The following is a 13,661-nucleotide window of genomic DNA, read 5'->3' as shown; positions in this document are numbered from 1 at the left end:
TTATTTTGTGAAAGTGCTAAAGGAAGTGCCTTACGAGCAAGTCCTGGAATATCATATATTGTCATAGATTTTCTAGGATGATTACGCATCCAGGAGTCTTGTTGAGACATCATATATTTTTTTAAGGGACCATAAAGTGACCGGTCAAGAGGCTGGAGGCGATGGGAACAATGAGGTGGAAATGATAATAACACAACTCCATTTTCTCTGGCAAATTTAATAGTTTTATATGCCACGTAAGATTCATGGTTATCCAGTAGTAGGATGGGTTTTTCGGTAGAAGGCCGAACATGTGAAATAAAGTGTTGAATAAATATAAAAAAGTCATCAACAGTCGTCCAACCTGATTCATTGCCATCCGGACCATCTCGAATAAAGTGATCCTGAAAGCGCTTTCGAGGAAATAGAAACATCGGCGGGACGTAGTTACCAATAGCGCGTACTGTAATGCATGGAGTTACTAGAAGCCCTCTTTCACTGGATGTTATACCTCCAACTTGTTTTATGCCTTTTTCGGCTATAACTTTTCCTAGCCTTTGAACTGTAGTCAGCCCAGTTTCACCCGGATTCCATATGTCAGATGGAGTAAATTAAAATCTGTCTCGGACATTGGCAAGTTTGTCATAAAACAAATCAACATTTGTCTTATTAAAGTTTGTCACACGTCCAATACTGGTTGCTTCGGGAACTCGAATGGATAAATTAAGATGTTTTTTAAGAAAATTCGTTAGCCAATCTTCGCACGCTGTCTTATTTTTAGACCATGACTCAGGCACTTTAACTTTAAATGCCATAGCATAATCATAAGCTAATTTTCTTACCTCTTTTGGAGAGAGACCAAAATAAATTTTTGCGCACCGCTTAATATAAAGCTCAAGTTCATTCATTTGGGCATCTGTAAATATTTGTTTGTGTTTACTATACCCAAACTTTTCTAATTAGACATGTGTAATATTATTATTATTGTTTTTCTCTTTAATTTTCTTAACTTATCTGCTAAGGCTTACATGACAAATTTTAAGATCTTTTGCTACTGTTCAAATGGATTCATTATTTAAAACTCTGGTTATAGCTTCCTCCATATCTTCTTTGGATGTCTCGCCCCTACTTGTTTTCTTCTTATAGTTTCTCATGCTAAAATTAAACAATAAAAAACTATTATCTTAACTGTTGCAATTTTTGGGGTAAGTTGTAACACGTTACAATTTGCCCCGAGCTAAGTGTTTCAACTTACCCCAGCAGACATGTGTCCACTATTTTATTTTATTTCAAAAAACTAAAAGCTGTAATAATCGGCAACACTATAAAAGTGCAACTATATACCCTAACAAACAGCACCCCAACTTAAGTGGAACAAATGGGAATACATGCAAAAGGATATTCAAATTATATTCCTACCTTCAAATTTTACTTTGACGTCACAATTTTCCTAAACTGCACTTAAATTTTAAACGGAACGTACGCACTCTTCGAAAGTTGGTGGTTGACTGAGAGGCCCCAAGGTCTGCTTGTATATGCAATACGAGATTTGCCGAGTAGCGCCGACTTAAAATTCGGCTACTATTTCAAACTTACCCCGTGTTGCAACGTACCCCGGTCTCCCCTACTCATTTAATTTTAATATTTACACATAAATGATATAAAAATAAATAATGACCAATAAACTCTTACAAAAAACAAACAAATAGTTTTACCACTCCGCTTCTACCTATCTATACTCACTTAAATTAGAATTTTTTTCCTTCTAGAGAGGTTGTTTCCAGATTTAATTTAAGTTAAGAAATAAAAAAATATATTTTAAAGATAATGAAGTTAAATAAATGAAACCAATAAATGACAAGGGTCCTTACTGTAAGAGCACATGTCAGGTAATGAAATAGAATGGTAGAGAACAGTAGGCACCCTAAAAGAAACACGTGGAATCTAAGTATAGGTTCCACAGAAAATTGAAAATAAAAAGGTCTTACATCAAAATCTTAGGAGGTTTATGTCTACGCATATTGTAAATTATTTATTAATTAATATAATTTTTTTATATAACAGTAGTACAACTAATGTTCTAAACTAGCAATATCTAAAGAATCATGTATTTTCGTTAAGACTGATTTTCGCTCTGTTGTCATATTGTGCAAAAAGAGGTGAAGATCTTAAAAATATGCCTGGAACATGCTGACGACTAGAATATTTTTCACATAATATAGAAGTGATATTAAAAAAAAAAATAGGAACTTGATGGGAATATTATTTATAAATTACTGAATCTTTTATTCAGTATTTTTATTTCTTTAACCAATAATAAATAAAGCTTTTGCCACTTAGACCAAAGTATCAATTAGAGTAATTAGAAGAAATATTACTTAAATGCCTGGAATTCTCAATATTTCAGTTTTATAATAATTATTTAAAGATGCCACCCTTCATAAAAATTAATAAATAGAGAATTCCAGGCCTAAAATTCCTTTAAAAATTTGAAAAAAATATATTAAAGTAAGTATTCTTAGTCCTTAATACATGCATAACTTAAATGGATACGATAAGCCATTTACTTATACCGAAAAATTATGCTTTATTTATATGGCTAAATTCACTGCATACCTCATTTACTTTACCAAAAAAAAATTGAAACTTTTTCCACCCCATTGTAAGTAGCATCATCCACCTCCTGTCATCTTTTTCCTACAAAAAATACACTTGTATCTCTTTAACGAAATTACTTCTGCCCTTTTGACCCCCATCAATAAGCGTTTAACGTCAACCAGGGCGAAAACCTCATAATACACCCTTTGTGCGACGTACATAAAATATACCGAATTAATCCCCGGGAAAATCTCCTGTTCACATAATAGATTTTTAATTTCCTTGACCACATGGTACGGTATATCGCGGGATAGATCGACGTGCACCCCTCTGGATTTCTGAGATAAGGTTGACAGTGAAGTAGAGATTTTTTTTTTAATAAAACTTATTGGAATTATTGACTTTCTGGATATTGAATTATGTATTAAAAATGTTATTAAATATCCAAAAAAATCTATTTTAATTATTTTATATTGTGTGTGAAAAACTAAATTTTCTCAAAAATTGTCCTTCGCCGTCCCTGCAACGACACCGCTCACCCCCCAAAATCAAATTTCTATCAGAGTGCCACCACTTAATCCACATCTAATACAAATTAATACGCCTGCATTAAATTGAGACACCCTTAATCCCTCTGACCTTCGTCGTTCTCTTTCTTACGCACAGCGTTCCCTATACACTCCACCTCACTTTAAGTAATCCCAAAAGAGACGAACGATATTCGATTCGAAAATATTTTGTAGCACTTTACATATGGCGCTAGTTCGGACGCGTTTAAAAAGGGGACGTTATGGTGCTACATTGTTATGTAGATGGAGTTTTTATGGTGTTATTTGTGCCACAGTGTCTGGTGCATTTAGAAGATTAATTTTGATTTTGTAAAGTGCGTTTTGTGATTCTGGATATAGCGAAGGGATTTTTATGTAAATTTTCTTTTTGTAAAACTGAGTTTTCATTTGTAATTATATTATATGTCAATAGTATGATAAATATATATTCAGTTGAGATGATGTATTCTTGAGTATATTTATTTATTTGGAAGTATTATTTTCACTACTCCAAAGCTCAAAAAGATGCATATGAATATATAGTTTTTGAAAACTCTTAGTGTGTCCACCAGTTCCACTTTTTCTTTTGAGTCGTTTGGACTACCATATTTAAGTTGGCCTGGGTTTTCTACATCCAAATTCGAAAAGTTGTCAATGGCATTTTCTTCTATTGTTATGTTATTGTCTAAGGCCAGGAAATCATCTACTTTCTGGAGGTCTGCACTCCTAAATGTTTGGCATGTCGCAGTAACTGAGCAAGTGTCGCTAAGGGCAGATCGTCTTCAGCATCGCAATAATTTTGCTCAGCAAATTCTGAGCTACATCCACTTTTTCTGAATCCAGCTTTGCCAAAACAGTTCTTAATTGTAGAGGAATTTACTTTATCCCATGCTGTTTTTATAAAATACAAAGCTTCTAACACATTAATAGACTTTGTAAGCTCAGATAAGCTTTAGGCATCGTCAGTTTTTATTAAAATATGTTTTAAAATCAAATGCCGATAATAAAATTTAAAGTTCTATATAATACCTTGATCCAAGGGCTGACAAACTGAAGTTGTGTTTGGCGGTAAAAATATAATTTTCACATTATTCATTTTCAGATCACGAGGATGAGAGCATGCATTGTCTAAAAATAAAAGAACTTGCCTTTTTTGGATTCCCATTTTCCGGTCGTATTCCAGTAACCACTCAGACATGATTTCTCGGATCATCCATGCTTTTTTGTTGGATTTCCAAGTCGCTGGTAGATCCTTATTAGCAACGTTTTTTAAAGTACGGGGACGAGCCGCTTTCCTGATCACAATCAAATCGCATTTTTCACCGGCCATTTTTGCACAGAATAAAATGATTATAGTCTATCTTTAGACAACTTTCCACCCACACATATTTCTCCTTTAAGGGACAGAGTTTTGTCGGGCAATGCGCGAAAAAAAAAGTCCACCTTCATCTGCGTTGTACACGTCTTCTGGTTTGTAGCCAAGCAACATGGACGGAAGTTTCTCCAATAATTGTGATAAATCAACTTGATTTACTGCAGCAGCTTCGCCAGATATGCATTTGAAACTCACACTATGTCTCTTGCGCCACTTTTGCAGCCACCCGTCGGACGCACTGAAATTATTATACCCCAAAGTAATGGCGATTTCTTTAGTTTTCATTTTCACTAACGGCCTTGAGATTGGAATGTTCTGACTTCTAGCTTTCACAAACCACTCAAAACATGTTTTGTCTATAGCAAAACCTTCCTTTTTTTAAAAATCCTTCTTTTGATTTATATTAGTTCCTGATGGCCATTTACCCCTGATATCTTCCTTATTTTTGGCAATTTCAGCTGCTTGCGTTTTCCCAATATTAAGCCTCTTTGCCAAATGACGAACTGAAACACTTTCTCTGTCTAATACGTTAACAACTTCCATCTTTTCCTTTAACGAGAGCATCCTTTTTTTTGTGCCATTTTACAGTTACAATAATAAAATGTCTCAATCAACTACGAATTTGCCTGAACTGAAGATAAACCACAAGATTACATACTGGCTAGACAACGAAATGCGTAAATGGGGAATCACCTAATATAAGTCGGAGAATTACATTAGATATGTGCATTGCAATAAGCGGAACTAAAAATCGTTCGGGTATTAGAGTTTCGCGTCCGCTTATGGGAGATTTTTTGATCACATACAGAAAAATCTAGTGTCCGCGTCCGTTTATAAGAGCGTCCGCTTATCGGAATGCATTTAACATTGAAAATGATATGCTGAAATTCGGTTTCAGGAATTTTGTCCGGTTAAAAGAGCTGTCCGCAAGGAGAGCTTCCACTGTACATACATCTGTATCTGGTTTTTCGTTCTTTTGTTTTTGATTATAAATACTTTGGAAAAAAACTTAAAAAAAAAAGCAAATATTTTTCAAAAAAGCAGATATTTTACAGAAATAGATTTTTTTCTAAAGAAAATTCTCATTACATGGACAATAAGGTTTTCACTACCTTAAGTTACCTTTTCTCTTAGTTTTTTCATTTTTTTTTAAAGAAAAATAGAATATGATTTTTGAATATTTCTTTCTTCATTTTAAGAGTTTGACTAATATTTTAGTATCTTTAGTTATCTGACTTATTCAAGTCTTTTTTCAAATATTTTCCAATAACAAACAGTATACCATAGAAAATTTCCAAAAATATACTTTTTTGGTAATTAAAATTTTAATAGAAAACATAGATAAAAAATATAAAGATATTTCCAAAATTGTTATCGTAATGTTAAGTGCTTATTAACAATTTTGAAAATTTATTTAAGATAATTTTCAAACATATTTTACTTAGATTGTAGATCTTTGTTTTCAAAATTTTGAATCTTAACTATAGACCAAAAGATTATAGTTAGTTAAGTAAGAGTGGTTGCACATATAAACAACTTTACTAAATTTAATTTTAATGTTTAGTCATAATTTACAATCATACTTAAATATCCTGTATATTATTTATCTTAAAAGAGTACCGAATACATAAAATTTTAAAAATATAAATTTATAGTTTTTATTCTTTTTTTATGCATAAAATGATGTAAAAACTCAATTGTAATTAATTCTTTTGAGATTTTCGTAATTTTGGGAGCACAGAGTCTTTTCATACTTGAGTTTTTTTGACTTTTTTTCATTTTTCTTTTACTTATATATATGTGTGTTAAAATATTTAAATGAATTAGCTTTTAGAAATTGAAAATTCTTCTAGAAATTTCAGTACACATCTTTTTTTAGGAAATATGTATTTTTATTTCAATCAGAAATTACGACTTTTCACAAAATTTTTTAGAAATTCTTTGGAAGCAGACTATTACTGTTACTAATTATTTTTTTAGCCTATCTAAATCTTCCCATATTATTACCCCTAATTTGATAAATTAAATTGGTTTTGATCAAAATCGAAGCAAACAATTATAATAATTTCTTGTTATTTTTGAAAAAAACCTAATTATCTTGTGAATTTTTTTTAAATAAGTAGATTTTCTAAATTTTAAAAATAATTTTTATTTTGAAAAAAGTCTTATAAGATGATCTTTAATTATGAATAATTTTCATAATATTTTTAGCACTGGTTACATTTTATGTTTTTTTTTTTAATTTTCTTTTAATTTTGATTTTTTTTCCTGTTTTTGAGAGCAGTAAAAAGTGCGCCATAGATAATTTTGCATTTTTTTTTCTAATATTATCAATTACTCATTGTATTTTATTTCAAATTTCACTATTTTTTCAACATTTTTAATTTGTTACCAATTATTTAATTTAATTACATTAACTTTTAAAAATTTGAAAATTTTGCAAAATTTCCATTAGACTGCTTCTTATAAAAATTAGTTTATATTTTTATCAGATAATTTACTTCTGACATAATTTCTTGGAAATTTCTTTAGTACATTGCAAAGCAAATGTTGATTTCATTATTTTTTTTTATAAATTTTCCTAAATCTGATTTGTGCCAAAAAAAAAATTATATTAATTTTATTTTTAGAAAAAAAATCAAAATAAATATTTACAAAAAAATTAAATAATTTAAGTATTAAAGAACCAATTTAAAAAAGTAACTGTTAATAAATTTACATAAATGATACTTTTTGTGCTTTAATTTTGTTCCCAAAATTGCTATTACATATCAAAATATATTATCGGAAATAGAGGTTTTGATTTTGGATTTTAGTCAGAAAACTAAAGATACTTATATAATTTTTCTTTAGAAGAAAGTATGTTTTATATGTTAATAATACGTTAATATTATTCTTTTATGCATAGTCACCGATAGCAAAAACAGGAATTTAATATTTTCTATACATTTCTATAAAAATACTTGCAATTAGATTCAAGCCTTTTCCAATTTTCCAATTTTTAATTGATAAAAATGTTTATTTTTTTTTAATTTCAGATTTGAAAAAAATATTTTGGATTTTTTCATTTGTTAATATCAGTATAAACTATGCTATAAATAATTTAGAATTTTGGTTTTTAATAAAGTTATTTAAAATTTCAGTATTTTTTTAAATTTTAGATTTGTAACCGATTTTCAGTACTAATTAAAAACAAAAAATAATTTCCAAAAATGTTTTTTTTATAAAATTGCAATAATAATTAAATATTTTTCAATTAAAGCTTTAGTATTTTTTCAATAAATTTGAGAATATTTTTTTAATAGAATTTAACCTAAAGGTTTATAGTTAATTTATTTTTTTGCAAATTTTTAGCCTTTTTTAAATTTTTAGCATCAATTAAATATTGAAAAAGTATAAAAATATAGATCAGACAATTATTTGCAAAATTGTTATCTTATTGTTAAAGGCTGATTAAAAGGTTCACATATTTAGGGAAAGCTAGTGTTATATACTTTGAATCCTGTAAATATAAATACTGTAATATAATTTTTAAAAAGTGCTATTTTTCAAGGGATCGAGTATTGAAAGGATAAAATAGGACCTTTTTTATTTTAGACTGGTACACATTATTATGAATCGAACCGACATTAAATATTCGTTTTTTTTACAGATTGACATATATTAAAATGTTATAACAATTTTGAACTTAATGAATCCTGAATATCCCAGTTGTTGCAGTAGTCTTAATATAATTATGCTATTTTCATTTTAATAAGAAAGGAATGACAATTTTATTTGTGAAATATAAATTAATTACAATTTTACCCATTTAAGTATTATCTTGTTACTGTTTTATTTTGTCTTGTTTTTTATTTTTATTTTAACTTATCCCGCTTTTGTCTTCTTCTGTGCACTTCTCACTGTCATTTCAAAATATCTGCGGTTGAAAAAATAAACATATTTTTCAATCAGAAACTACTTATAAATTGATTTTTTTGCATACCATTTTTTAATTGTAATTTATTAAAATCAAATGTCTATGCACTATCTAAACACAAACTTTACAATAGATTTGATAACCATTAAAAAATTAACGACTCCGTTTTACCCGACATAATCGGGTCTCATTTTATCTGAAGACACTTTTTTTTCATTTTGCAACGATTTATTTCCTTCTAAATCATCTTACCCTAGTTCTCCCTACTTTGTTTCAAAATTTTCAAAAAAATATCAATTTTTTTTTAAAGATCTAAAGCAGTTATAATACATTTTCAGTATCTTTTTTATTAAAGTTTTAATAAATTAACTAATTCAAAATGTGGGGATCTTTTATCAGTACGATTACTTAGCTTAAAAGGCTTTATCAAATCTCATAATATTTTGCAATAATTTGCCAAATATAAATATACATGTATCCTGATAAAACAATTTACACAAAGACCATCCATCCCGCCAAAACATCGTGCCGTAATACCGCTTAACGGCGCTCTAATTGCGGGGCACATCTGTAAACAGTTGCGCCTCCCTGTCAAATATTGACATATGGGCCCCCCGAGTACGGATCAAAACCGGTCACATGCTAATCCCCGGCACACTTGATTAATACTCCAATATCAATTTGACTGTAACTGATTTTAGGGATGAAAAATCCCCCGGAGGACCACTCGTCTTTGGGACAAGATATAGCCGATGTTTAAGTATTCCTATATATGTATACAGTGACCGCCTAAAGTTCCTTATAAATTCGATAAAAATTAGAGACATGATATTTTGAGAAAATGCTCGGACCCGTCGGTTTTTATTTTAAGTTGCGCATTATTTCACATACATTTTTGTATACAGGGTGGAACAAAAAAAAAGATAGACGTCATCGGTCATTTTTTTAAATGGAATGCTATATTTTTTTGAGAACAGTTGAGTTTTGAGATAAGGTGTGTTATACGAAACTTGCTTGGAATTTCACCTATATTCCATAAATGCAATAAAAAATATAGCATTCCATTTAAAAATAACATATCTTTTTTTTGTTCCACCCTGTATACAAAAATGTATGTGAAATAATGCGCAACTTAAAATAAAAATCGACAGGTCCGAGCGTTTTCTCAAAAAATCATGTCTCTAATTTTTATCGAATTTATGCAGAACTTTAGGCGGTCACTGTATAATAGTGCAAACAAAATTGAAACTCCATAATTTTTTTAGCATATTGAGAAAATACACTGTCTATTTCCAATAAATGATGCGCGGTCTTTATTCACTAAAGCATAACTTAAATGGGCACGATTGCCTGTTTCTTATTATTGAAAGAATTTAACATACAATTCTACGGACTTAGGTAAACCAACGAATCTAAAAGAACTCATTAGAATTTTCAAAATAAGTAGAAGGCACTGTAAAAACTTTTTTGCCATATAACGAAAACACACCATAGATTTATAGTAAATAATGCTTTGCCTCCATAAACTAAAGCATAACTTAAATGGACATCATTGCCTTCTATTTATTGAAAAATCGTAATGTAAAATTTTATGGTTTTAAGTGAACCAACCAGTGAGTCTAATGGAACTCACTAATCACATAATCATCAAAATAAGTAGAAGACACTATACAAACTTTTTTGCCATAATTCGAAAATATACTGTTTACGTATGTTTTCGTACGCATAACTTAAATGGACCTGATTGCCTTTTACTTGTTATTGAAAAATCTTAACGCACAGGGCTACGGATTTAGGTCAATCAATGAGTCTAATACCATACTCATCAAAATTAGTAAAAGAAACTATATAGACCTTAAAAAACCGTATTCTAACATTTTTTTCAGATTTAAGAACGTCTCCGGGAAGCGTCGATTGTTACACCTCAGAAAATGAGCATCCCTTAGCCCTTTGTCTGCCCACCTCCCAGACTTTGGTCCAGGCTTCCAGGACACCACCGCCCCCATGGACCCTACCAACCAAAAAAGGCACCCCTGGACTAATATGTGTGGTCTGCGGTGACACGAGCTCTGGAAAACATTATGGAATATTGGCTTGCAATGGATGTTCTGGCTTCTTTAAGAGGTCTGTAAGGAGAAAATTGATTTATAGGTAAGTCGAATGATATCTGAGGTATATAAGGTGTTTAGCATCTTTAACAGGCAACTAGTAGTATTGAAATTTTTTTTTTGAATAATTTGGTTGAAAAGTTTTGTATGATATTTTTTCCGAGGGAATTTGGCACTCAGTAATAGAACTGGTACAAATTAATATTCATTAATTAATTTTCCTTACCTGCACTATGACAAATTAAAATTATTGTGTTGGGATGGGAAAGCTTGCATGATGGGTAGTTTTACCTAGTAATCATATTTAAATGAATTAATTTTGTATTAAAAAAAACTTAAACATACTAAAGACACTAGAAGAAATTAATATTTATTTACAGATTACTGGCACTATTATAAAATAAAATGATTTTAAAATACTTAGGTTGGGTTGGGACGGTATGCATGATAGGTGGGGTAGAGTAGGGAAAAACGCTTTATACTATATTTTTTAAAAAGTAAATATGAAGTTAGCAACTTAGACAGTAACAATATACAAAATATTTAAACATTCTTTACAGACGATTAACCCTACTGAAAAATTAAACGTTTTTGAAATTATCGTATTGGTCTAAGAAAGTTTGCATGGTCGGAGGCTTGGATTATGAATAAATTGCTTTTACAATATTTTTACTGAAAATAAAGAGATATGAATTTTCATGTTTCTTTTCAATAATACGGGAATAAATTAACTTTCTTTACAGATAAGGAAAATTAAACACTTTTAAATTTTTTGGTTGGGAAGATTTTTAGTTGGATTAGAGATAAATTGTTTTTAAAAAAAATTAAACGCCTTTAAATTTTTGGGTTGGAAAAGCTTGCATGATGGTAAATATGAACTTAGCAACATACATGAAGCATTAAAACTTCCTTTATAAATGACAATTCTTAAAAATTTGAACGCTTTTGAAATTATCATGATGGGCTGGGAAAGTTTGCATGATTAGTGGTTTGTATAGGAGACGAATTGTTTATGCAATATTTTTTCCGAAAATAAAGATATATGAATTTTCATGTTTCTTTAAAATGACACTGGAACAAATAAGCATTCCTTATAGATAAGTGGCAATATAAGAGAAATAAATGCTTTTAAATTTTTGGGTCGGAAAAGTTTGCATGATGATTAATATGAACTTGGCAACTTAGACACTAAAGATATATGAAGCATTTAAACATCTTTTACAAATGACTGACAATTCTTAAAAAATTAAACGCCATTGAAATTACCATGATGGGCTGGGAAAGTTTGCATGATCAGTGGGTTGTATAGGAGACGAATTGTTTATGCAATATTCTTCCCGAAAATAAAGATATATGAGATTTTATGTTTCTTTAAAATGACACTGGACCAAATTAATATCCTTTATAGATGAGTGGCAATATAAGAGAAATAAATGCTTTTAAATACTTGGGTTGGGAAAGTTTACATGATGGTTATGTTGAACTAAAAGTAAAAATCTTATATCATATTTTTCTTAGCAACTAAGACAATAATGATATACGAAGCATTTATACATCCTTTACAGATGACTGAAACATCTAAAAAATTAACCGCTCTTAAATTTATCATTTTGTGTTGAGAAAGTTTGCATGATGGTTAGGTTGGACTGAAAATAAAAAAATTGTACCATATTGTCCTTAAATATGATATTTTTGGTAAACGCTTTTGAAATAACCATGTTGGTCCGGAAAAGTTTGCATGATCGATAGATTGGATTAGAGATGAAGGGTTCGTATAATATTTTTTCTAAAAATAAATATAGTAACAGTAATGATAGACCACGCATCTGAGCATTCTTTACAGACTATTGACACTATTAAAAAATTACACTTTCTTGAAATTATTCAGTTGGGTTGGGATTGTTTCCATGATAGATACCGTTATTACCAAAGCCTTATTAATATTCTTTACAGACGAGCAGTACTATGTAAAACGCATTCTAAAAAGAAAAAAATTTAATTAATTTTTCTTTCACTAAAGCTCGGTATAATATGGAGTTAGGAGTATTAAAACTTTAAGGGTAGTTTAATCTGAAACTGTAAAATTCCAAATTGGAGTTGTTAAAGTGTCGTACGGAAATATTAAAACGCGAAACAAGCGCCATTAAGGCAAATAGGAAACAGTAAAACTCCAATCCGGATGGCCATGAAGATGGGAAAGGAACGAGGAAAGTTATAAGTGGACAGCCGCTGTGTTAATATTGCCGGTTTTTATTTCGGGAAAAATGGGATTTTAAGGGAAATTAAAATAGGGAAACTTTTTGTCCTAGATTTTATAAAAAAACTGTAAATCTTGTACATACAGGCAATTACTCAGCTTAATGTTTCTTAAAACGGGAAAAAAGAACAAAAAACAAACTTTAAAAACAAAAGGAATTCGTCTGGCATATAGTGGCATTACTTTTATTGGATCGTAACAAAATCACAATAATAAAATACGAGAGAAAAGAAGCAAACGGAAACAAAAGATATCTCTGCGACGGCATTAGAGTTAGGCGATGGTTCGCGGTACAAATAACGTCATTTTTTCCAAATCCCTGTTCGTTAAAAGTTTTCCAATCCCGGAGTCGGTGTCGACTTCGAGCGACACCCGCTCCGGCCATTTCGAGATCGATTCCTATTATTTTTATCGTTCCCGGATTTTCTATTATGTCATTTTACGGAACAAGGGCGTAGCGTTGACTTATTTTCATATAAATTTCAAAAAAATTAAGAATATTAAAAAAAATTGTTCGTCCAAATATTAAATTATTTACAAAATGATCAAATGACCAACAAAAATTTTAAAATTGTACTGGATTTTGAGTAAAACTTGAATTTTATGATACCATAAAGTCACTTAATTCGAAACCTAGGTGTTATTCTGATAATAAAACGTAAATGTTAAGATTTTCATAAAATAAAAAAATGTGCATCATAGCTATTTATGTTATGCATTCAGTGAATAAAATTACTACTTTCTGTATTATAAATCGCGATTTCTTTTTTTTTATAAAAATATTTTTATTAACAAATGCAAATACAACTAATATACGTTTAAATTATGCATTTAATAAATAAACAATAATTTTCCCTTAAGCGAATATTATTATTTT

The 13,661-nt window shown here is 29.8% G+C and overlaps 1 protein-coding gene across 1 annotated transcript in view; it reads left to right on the top strand.

The window, feature by feature from the left end:
* The window catches only part of LOC126736635 (photoreceptor-specific nuclear receptor-like), a 69,593-nt gene that overhangs the window by 5,324 nt on the left and 50,608 nt on the right, over nucleotides 1-13,661 (top strand). The window contains exon 2 of the mRNA XM_050441087.1: nucleotides 10,306-10,570. Coding sequence (XP_050297044.1) covers nucleotides 10,306-10,570 — 265 coding nt within the window. The remainder of the gene's footprint in view (nucleotides 1-10,305; nucleotides 10,571-13,661) is intronic.

This window comes from Anthonomus grandis, chromosome 5 (assembly GCF_022605725.1).
Source record: "Anthonomus grandis grandis chromosome 5, icAntGran1.3, whole genome shotgun sequence".
Lineage (NCBI taxonomy): Eukaryota > Metazoa > Arthropoda > Insecta > Coleoptera > Curculionidae > Anthonomus > Anthonomus grandis.
This window is presented reverse-complemented; position numbering and strand designations above follow the sequence as displayed.